This window comes from Cricetulus griseus, unplaced genomic scaffold (assembly GCF_003668045.3).
Source record: "Cricetulus griseus strain 17A/GY unplaced genomic scaffold, alternate assembly CriGri-PICRH-1.0 unplaced_scaffold_1, whole genome shotgun sequence".
Taxonomy (NCBI): domain Eukaryota; kingdom Metazoa; phylum Chordata; class Mammalia; order Rodentia; family Cricetidae; genus Cricetulus; species Cricetulus griseus.
In genome coordinates, this window is record NW_023276808.1 from 9373728 (window position 1) to 9383894 (window position 10167).

Consider the following 10167-nt stretch of genomic DNA (forward strand, 5'->3'; position numbering starts at 1 on the left):
ATCTAAGGAACAATGAAGAGACTACCTTAAATGTCCTTCCCCTTCAATGAGATTGATGACTACCTTAAATGCCATCCTAGAACCTTCACCCAGTAGCTGATGGAAGCAGCAGCAGACTCCCACAGTTAACACAGAGCTGAACTCTGTGATCCAGTTGCAGAGAGGAAGGAGTGATGAGCATAGCGGCCCAGAATAACCTGGAGAAAATCACAGAAACAGCTGACCTGAACAAGGGGGATCTCATGGACCCCAGAGTCCCTATATGTGGGTGTTGGCTACCACTCCTGGGTAGTCTAAGGGGCCTTTGGCAGAAGATCTGTATTTATCCCTCTTATAAGAATGTTTGGGAACCCATTCCACATAGAGGGATACTCAATAAGCCTAGACATATGAGGGAGGGACTAGTCCTGGTCAAATACAACTTGACAGATTTGGATGATCCCTTATGGAAGGCCTCACCCTCCATTTGGAGTGGATGGGGGATGGGATGGGTGTGGCACCCTACACTGGAGGTTGCAGCACTATTTCTAATTGGTCTTAGTTATTAAAACCTGGAGTCACATAGAGAAGTTCATGTTGAAAGATGAGAGAAGCAGAGTAGCCAGCCCCTAGTTCTTAACTCTATCGAATCCTTAGACCAAAGGGGCAATCCTGTCCCTAGGAACATTCAGACTGAACACAATGCACTCCCACCTTATATTACTCTCTCTGCCCAGCCATAGTTCTCCTGTCTCCACCTCCCAAGTACAGGAATCAAGGTTTGAACCACCACCACGTGGCTCTGTTTCTCTTTTAGGCTGGATGAATCTGGTATAGCCAAGTGTGGCCTTGAAATCACAGAGATCCACCTGTGTCTGTCTTCCAAGTGCTGAGATTCAGAGTATGAGCTGCCATTGCCTGGCCTATATGGCAAAATACTGCCTGTCTGCACTCTGGTCTTCAGGCAAGCTTTTTGTTTGTTTTGTTTTTTGGTTGGCTTTTTGTTTGTTTTTGTTTTTGAGACAGGGTATCTCTGTGTAGATTTTGAGCCTGAACTGGAACACTCTTGAAGTCACAGCAATCCACCTGCCTCTCCCTCTCATGTGCTGTGATTAAAGGCTTGTGCCACCACCACCGGGAAAGATTCATTTGTTAAGCACAAACAAGATACCACCACACTTGGGGTAACCATTTACAGGATCCACAGAATTAATGCCATATGGATCCTACTGAGGTGATGGGGTTCATTTTTCAGCAATACATGATCAGAGTGCTTTAACTTTCTGCTACCACCAGCCACAATGGTGTGGTTTGGCAAAGTTGAGTTCCAGGGAACAAAAGAAATTTCTGATCTGCAGAAGTTTCTCAGGTGTGCATGGTGTTGTTTTGGCAGATAGGGCAGATTCCCTATGTGGTTTGATGTACATGTGCCAGGAAGTAGACATTCAATTTTACTTCTATATTATTTTCTGTGTGGGCATCAATGGGGCTGGATTTTTCTCAAACCTCAAGGGTATATGAGAGTTTGCAGAAAAATAACAAGATATTGCCCCCATTTGTAGATGGAGTTCTAGACCATGGGGCCTCCCTGGAAGAAATATTGATAGCTTGAGGGTCAGAAGTAGAGAAGGTTAAGTGTCCTTTTGAGTTAGTTTTGTGGGAGTTGTAAAGTCTGTTTGTTACGATAAATCATTCTGCCAAAAGCCGCCTGTGCCCCACCACCACATGTAAGCTTTATGTTAGCCGCCTGCTTGAGTTAGGCCCAAATAAATACCCAGAAACTTGTATTAGGTTTAATGCTGTTGGCCAATGACTAGGATTCCTCATCTGTTAGCTCAGTCTTAACTATCATAAACCTATATATTTTATAAGACTTATCTTATCGGACGCCTTATTGGCGCCCCTCCTTGCTGGTGGATCACATTGTGCAGCTGGAGCAGGAACAGAGGTGAAAAGAGACACTTCCTGTTTCTCCTTCGCTTAAATATGAGTCTCCTTGCCATGTCACTTCCTGCCTGGATCACCACTTCTCTACTACATTTCCCAGAATCCTCTTTGACTCCTAGTCCCATCTAACTTGCTGTCTCATTGGACAAACAGAACTTTATTTAACAATCAATAAGATAAACATACACAGTACATTCTCCATCATCTCCTCTTTTCTGTCTAAATAAAAAGAACAGCAACTTATCTCTTCTAATAACTGAAGAAAACTATAACCATAACTATCTGTCTTCAACTCTATCAAAGACCACAGAAGGATAATGTATAAACTCTAGAATTGACAGAGACATCTGCTACCTGGACAGTCACCCAAAGTTCCTCAGTAATGTTGTGGCATCCATCTTCAGCCCACAGGCCACAGTGTGTCTGGCACACTTCTCCATTTCAACAGGCACCCTTCAGTACTGTCTTGTTTTGTAAGTTCAGCAGTCACTTTCTTGTGGGTCCTGTATGTCCAGTTTATACAGCAGCAAACAGTCCAGGCAAGACCAGTTTCTTGCTCAAATGGCTAATCTTGCCATGTTGAAACCAAACTCCATAACGAGTTTCTTTGATGCCCATCCTCCTTTCTGGAGTAATTGGTGTGCCAGGAGCAGTTGTGTCTCACTGCCAAGAAAAACCCTAAACCATTTAAATGCCATATTTCTGTAGGTCTTTGAAAGATTTGAAGAATACCTATCCATCTCAAATACATGTCTGTATATCTAGAAAACCTAACTAACCTAATTATAAGTCTGACTATTATAGGTAAAAGATCTGTATAAACACAATACCTAAACAAGAGGAGACATACATATCACAAAATAGACCTTAAAGTTGTATCAATAAATGAAAATCTATACTGATGCAAAGTATTCATTCCTATATCCTATTCCCCTTTTATTTCTTTAAAAAGAGATTGACTATGTTCATTATCATTTATAACTAATCCCATTTAAATGAAAACAAACATTTATAAACAATATTTGGGGATTTGGGTGTCGTTCCTTCTAAACTGCTTCCTGCTTATTGGGGGCGATGTTGATATACCATGGGGATTATGATAAAACATAGAAACCTGACCAAGTCCTTGTTTTTGTAGTCTGTAAGGCTGTATTGTCTCAGCTTCAGGGGGTCTTGCTTGATAAAACCATAATAGTCTGGAAGGAATCCATAGCTTTTTATTTTATGTGGGAACACAATACTGAGGTGGCTCTTTATCATTATTATTATTATTATTATTATTATTATTATTATTATGTGGGCAATTTTCCCCATAAAACACCCACTTATCATTTATCTTGTGTCTCTTGAACTCAAAACTCAAACACACTGCCTTAACACAAAACAATATTTTTATTGAAACTAAAGACAAGTATGAAGTCTTTATCAAAATTTTTCATGAATTGGGTTTTCTCTTCCCTGAGTTCTTCCCTATTATCTTATAAGAAGATGATACAAAAAGGATTTAAACATGTACAGGGCTATAGATATGGATGAGCAAAATTATGACAGGGTCATTGCTAGGACCTAGATCAGGCTTTTGAGAACTTTCTGTAATTTCTGCTACAGGAATACACAAGGGTCTAACTTTCTTGGGAACAAGCATGAACAGTCACAACCCCCCCCACACTGACATCACATAATTAAAATTAAATCAAATCTCTAACCTAACAGATTTTTACACATGAATATTTTCTCATGTAAGTAGTCATGCTTGTAACTGAGGTGATGATCCATCTAAAGTCTTAACAGTCTCTCTTCATCATGTATTGGTTCGTGTAACTGATAAGAAGCACTTAGCAATGGGTTTAGAGAAATCAACTGGTTTGAAGGAGTTTTTTATGTCTTTAAATAAAAGTTTGAAATCAAAAAGGGTTACCTTATCAATGAATTCACAGGATTTTGTCCATATGAGTTTGCAGGTGCAAACAAAATAGAGACATCATAATGCTTGAACAGATTGTTGACACTTGTCAGATATTTTTCTATCCAGCATCTTGTATAACTAAATTTGTTTTGGCTGAAGATCTTACCAAATCCTTTATAGTAAGATTCCCTTCAGTATGGGCTTTGTTGGGTCCTCAAAGATTATTGTGATAAGCAAAGTGCACAACTTTACCATACTGCTTACATTTATAGGTTTTTTTTTACAGTACGATTTCTTTCATGATTTTAAAGGCTGATGATACATAGAAAGGCTTTACCACATTGAGTACATTCACAGGCTCTCTCTCAAGTATGTGCTCTTTTATGTCTTACAAGACTCCCATGTTGTGAAAATGCTTTACCACATTGGTTACATGATAGGGTTTCTCTCCAGTGTGTGCTCTTTTATGATTTATGAGACTGCCCTGTTGTGAAAAAGCTTTACCACATTGACTACATTCATAGGGTTTCTCTCCAGTGTGCGTTCTTATATGTGTTTGTAGACTATTGACCTGTGAAAAGGCTTTAGCACATTGATTACATACATAGGGTTTCTCTCCTGTATGTATTCTTTTAAGATATTGGAGACTACTGGTACATGAAAAGGCTTTACCACATTGATTACATTTATAGGGTTTCTCTCCAATATGTGTGCTTTGATGTCTTTTAAGATCACCATGGCGTGTAAAAGCTCTACCACACTGATTACATTCATATGATTTCTCTCCAATATGTGTTTTTTTGATGTGCTCGGCAATTACTGTGCTGTGAAAAGGATTTACCACATTGATTACACTTGTAAGGTCTCTCCCCTGTATGTGTTTTTATATGTTTTTGAAACTGTCCATGACTTCCAAAAGCTTTACCACATTGATTACATTCATGGTTTTTCTTTCCAGTATGTGTTATTTTATGGAGTCTGAGACAACTATGACATGCAAAGACTTCACCATATTGAAGATATTCATATGGTTTCTCTCCAGTATGAATTTCTTCATGCCTTTGAAGATGCCTTAACACACAAATATATCAACACATTGAGGATCTTTACAGGGTTTCTATCCTGTTTGCCTTCTTACATTCCTGCATAGATTATTGGCACATGTAAAAGCTTTACCATATGCATTATACTGATGAAACTTAGTATCTGTTTAAATTGCTTTTATAAATTGGCCTCATTGTAAAGATGAATCAGTTATTAAGTTTTACACTATCGATGCTTCCCTTCATTAGTGGTTGTTTTGTTGTCTCTTAAGATAACTCTGATAGTAAGAGACTTTATTTCATGGCCCATGTTTATAACATCTACATATTTTTATATGAGATTTTTAACATATTTGAAAATAACTGAAGGAACTCAGAGCTTTACCATACTCATTGCATTCATAAGTTTTCCTATAGTGTGAGTCACACTACATTGGAAGAATGTACCAGGTGAAATGGAAGTATTCACACAATCCAATGCTCATAGGGATTTTCTGCACTGTAAGTTTTTTGGTGTCTTTCCAATCAAGTTGGAAAAACAATTAATTGTAAACTTGTATCACATTTAATCAATCTACTCAATGGGGACTAGTAAATATTTTCATATCTTCTAATAGTCCCAAGAGACATATGATATTCTTTTTTTCATAGTTTTTTGAAACATGATTCTCTGTGTGCCTTTGGACCTTGTCCCATAACTTACTCTGTAGACTAGGCTGGCCCCCAACTCTCAGACATCCACCTGTCTCTGCCTCCCTAGTGCTGGGATTAAAGGAATGCATCACTACCACCCTGTTTTATATGATATTCTTATTGAAGTAAAAATAACTAATAAAAATTTTCTACATTGCAGTCACACAGTTTGACTTTCTTTTCCTCACAGACATGTGGTATAGGGATTAATTTTTTTACCAAAACGACATTCTTGACTCTCATAAACTGACCCTTTCAGTCTACTTAGCACAGTCACATTATATGACTAATGACAGCTTTACTATAGACTCTTTTTTCTTATATATCAACTACTCAATGTGTAAACCATTTAAAGTATCTGAGTGGCATGAAAGGAAATGGATTGGCATTTCCAAAGGATAGCTTGCATGAGCTTATATTGCCTAATGGTGGTATCAGTTAAGGCACTGTTTCTTTGTCTTCTTTTTCACTGTAATGCCTTACAAACAGAGAATAGCTACCTGAAACTGAGGTACACATTTTGTGAGAAATTAAGAATCATCAATATCCATTTAGTCCTTACTTACACTTTAAAACTTCCAGGACACATTATATTTCTTCAGAGGAAAATCTATACAAACTTGCACAGAAAAATTACCTTCTATGTCTTCTAAAACTTTCACAATGTTCTTCAATATTACACTCTTCCCAAATGTAGCCTAAAATATTATCACAGAAAATACATGGTATATTAGTGGAAATTGTACAAAATTTAATTTAGTATGTTCAAGGAAACTTAGAACTATGCCTTATTCACCTAATATTCCCTTTTTGAAATCAAATTACAGAAGAGTATCAATAACTAAGGAACAGTTGTCCCCTTATTTTAAATCATGACAGAAAATTCAGTCTTACCTATGGCACTGAGGTTCCTGTAGGTGTCAAGCATGACATCTTTGTAGAGACTTTTCTGGGAAGGATCCAGCAAGGACCACTCTTCTTGAGTGAATTTTATGCACACACTATCATAGGTCACTGTGTCCTAAAATAACACATTCAAAACACAGAAAGTGTGATAGTCACATTGTGTATGCACATTTCTGTGACAAAATACTCATATAATTATAGTTCTTCACACTTATTTCATGACATGGACATCATAATATATTCAACCATTTACTTTAGAAGGACACTGAATAGGAGGTTCACATGCATCATTTCTTGGAACTATGCTTTTCTCTAGGAGAAAACTGGACCTGTATGGCACACCATGCCATAATATTCATTTTGACGCACTAATGCCCCCTTGCGCAGCTTGTGAAAGCCTTGTTCTCTTATATTGGGATGGGCCTAGGGACTGTTTTTAAATCAGAGTTTTCTCTTTTATCATGGTTTGGAGCCAAATGTCTGGACATTCCTGGAGAACAAATGTGTATTTTACCATCCTATCTCTAACAGGTGGCCTAGTTAGCATACTACTTATCTTTTGGTTATTTTAGAGGTAGCAATATCTAATCTCAAAAATACTCATTTGTGGGACTTACTATTCCCTAAGAATTGGTAAAACATTTATATCAACAATTCTACTCTTCCGAGTCACAGCTTAGTCATGGAGTGTGTCAATTTATGGAAGACTTTAGTGGCCCATGCCTTTAATCCCAGCACTCGGGTTGCAAAGCAGACAGATCTCTGGGAGTTTGGTGTTAGCCTCCTTTACACAGTAAGTTCCAGGTCAGGCCCCAAAGCTATACAGAGAAATCCGGTCTCAAAAAAATAAATAAATACATATTTAAAAAAGAAAGAAAAGGAATGTCATTTTCAGCATTCACAAAATGACTCCAAATTGATCTTACACCTAAATGTTAAATTGGAAGTGCAAAACTTCTAGAAGACACTGGAGAAACTAGGATTCTCCAAGTTTGGCAATTTGCCTTCCATATACACCAAAAGGTCATTGCTCCGTGATCAAAATGCTTTCCACTGATGCCAGCACCAGGGTCTGGAGAGTTGCTAGGACCACATGAGACCTCACAGAACACTAAACGTGGCCACAGGTCCCCACCCAGCCTCCAGGAGGACCTGCCCTCCATCTCCCATGCCTCCTGATTCTGCCCTCCCCATCTTGGGATAGCATCCCTTTGCTCACCATGCTGTGGCTTCTGTGCTCATCCATGCTCCCCTCACAATCCCCTACAGTAGCACTCACAGCACAGCAATCAATCCACTGGTACCCGTTCTGCTGTAAAATCAAGCCTTCAGCATGGCTCCAGGAAGTTTCTGCAAGACTTGTGACTGGTAGGTTGGCCTGGGGTCCCTTATTTGCTAATGAGGCTTGAGTGACAAGAGCACTTCCTTAAGGGTTAGAGTGCGCTTAAAGACACAGCACCAGGTAACTTGGCCCTGGCTAGTACTCCACACCCAGAATTTTTTTTTTTTTTTGCTTTTCGAGGCAGGGTTTCTCTGTGTAGCTTCGGAGCCTATCCTGGCACATTCTCTGGAGACCAGGCTGGCCTTGAACTCACAGATATTCACCTGCCTCTGCCTCCCGAGTGCTGGGATTAAAGACGTGTGCTACCAATGCCCAGCTAACACCCGGACATTTTAAAAAAAATGCAGAGTCATGAATTTCAAAATCACTCACACCTGTCTTCAGATCTGAAGCAACCTCTCCACAAAGGCTTTGTTCCAGACCATGACCAGCTCTCCCAAGCAAATTATTCCTGGTTTTTGACCAGCCTCTCAGTTTTATTGTCTATACAGGAGGCCCTTAGGTAAAACACCCAAGGTCTTGGCACCAGGCTTTTACTAGCTATCCCAAAAATGTTGCTCTTCCATGACTGGGGACCTCAATGAAAGCCTAGTTTGCTGAGCAGTGGTTTCATAAGCCTTTAATCCCTGCACTCCAGAGACAGAGGCAGGAGGAACTCTGTGATCTTGAGACTAGCCTGGTTTACAAGAGCTAGTTCCAGGACAGTCTCCACAGCCACAGAGAAACCCTGACTCCAAAAAAGGAAGCCTTGCCCGATAAGGCAAGTCCTAAACCCAACACTGTTTTAATTTTCAATTTGTTGTCACCCGGTGTCCTATTGTGTAAGGAGCCTTGTAACCAGGCAGGTAAAGGCCTGGCCTGAGGGAAATTAAAAGGAGGGGAGTATAGACCCATTAACCAGCCATTGTAGATAAGAGTTAGAATGTGTGGCAAACTGTGATTAACAAGATTTAACACACTATTAAAGGAACAGCTCAGAACTGGTAATTTTAGAGTGTATCACAACTCAATGTCCTGGAGCTCTCCTCCTTTAACCTGAAACAACCAGTCCATCAAGCAGAGTGCTGCCTGTTCTGAAACCCAATACCAGGACACCCAGGACTCAGGAGACCCCCACAACCTGAATTCAGAGGAACAGAAATCTGGAGCCTGACCCTGTGGCTGCCACTGCAGGGGATGTACCCCCTGCTATGGCCCTATTGTCTGTGGTTTTTAGGATTGTTTGATTATGCTTATGTGTGTTACTTTGACATAAGTGTGAAGTAAAACTTATATACTCTAAGCGAACTTATATACTCAAAACCCGAGTTTGTCATTCCTCCCATGTCAAAACCTGGCAAGGGCTCGAGACATGGAGAGACATATTCTACCAGTCCAATTCATGTAGAGAACCTAGAATAATTCAGTTATTTATTTTTTAACCCTCTCATTGGGGATGATGTGATGGGTATCAGTAATTCTCAAAAACACATCTCCCTACATCCATTATTCCTTAAGTAGTCAACTTTCCATGAAGAGTACTCTTTAGGAGTACTCTTTAGTACTCTTTCTCAGCAGTTAAGAGCACTGGCTGCTCTTCAGTGAACCTGGGTTGAAGTCCCAGCACCCACATGGCAGCTCACAACTGTCTGTGACTCCATTTCCAGGTCATCTGACACATTCAAGTAGACATACATGCAAGGAAAACCCAATGCACATAAACTAAGAATCATTGACAAACGGAAAAACAAAGATAACCCTTTATTATTCTTCATTTGCCAAGAGTTTGCTCTGAAATTCAAGCTCCTAAAGCAGTGAAGCCATCATCCAGCCTTGTGATTGGAGAAAGTCCTAATTTGTTTGAGATCTGGTTCCTGCTTTTCTTCCCTGGTTGTGTGATGTCCCAGTGACGACTAGCAAAAAAGTACCTTCAGTCCTTCTGACCTCAGGTTGAAACTACAGAAAAACATCTCCTTTTATGTCCTGATATCTCTCTTTAGTTGTTAATATTCTTACACCCTTCCACTTGGGACTGGGGAAAATCACTTCACTCACAATGCAAAGTGGCCTGTGCTATCTACATAGTCTCCCTGTGTCCCCGAGGAAGAAGTGAGGACAAGAAGATGGCAGGGTTTGTTTTGGAGCCCGGGGCAAGTGCTATAGAAATGCATATCTCTGCTGATCTAGTAAGGTCTTTGTCTGCAGTGAATGGCCTGGTAAGGAATCATTGTGATGGGCCTAGGTGTAACCCTATGGGAGCTGCTCTTGTCACTCAAGCCTCACTAGCCAATCAGGCCCTCCAGGTGACCTGTCAGTCACAAGAGGTACAGATACAGTTTCAGTTTCAGGCTTGTCTCTGAAGAGGAGCTGGT

The 10167-nt window shown here is 39.9% G+C and overlaps 1 protein-coding gene across 1 annotated transcript; it reads right to left on the minus strand.

Annotated features, from left to right (window-relative positions):
* Nucleotides 1–6201: 6201 nt before the first annotated feature.
* Nucleotides 6202–7720, minus strand: LOC118239763 (zinc finger protein 431-like). The gene is made up of 3 exons (XM_035453560.1): nucleotides 7694–7720; nucleotides 6463–6589; nucleotides 6202–6266 (listed from the first exon to the last, which is right to left on the minus strand). The coding sequence occupies exons 1-3, from the start codon at nucleotides 7718–7720 to the stop codon at nucleotides 6202–6204; spliced, it is 219 nt and encodes a 72-aa protein (XP_035309451.1).
* Between the last annotated feature and the right edge of the window lie 2447 nt (nucleotides 7721–10167).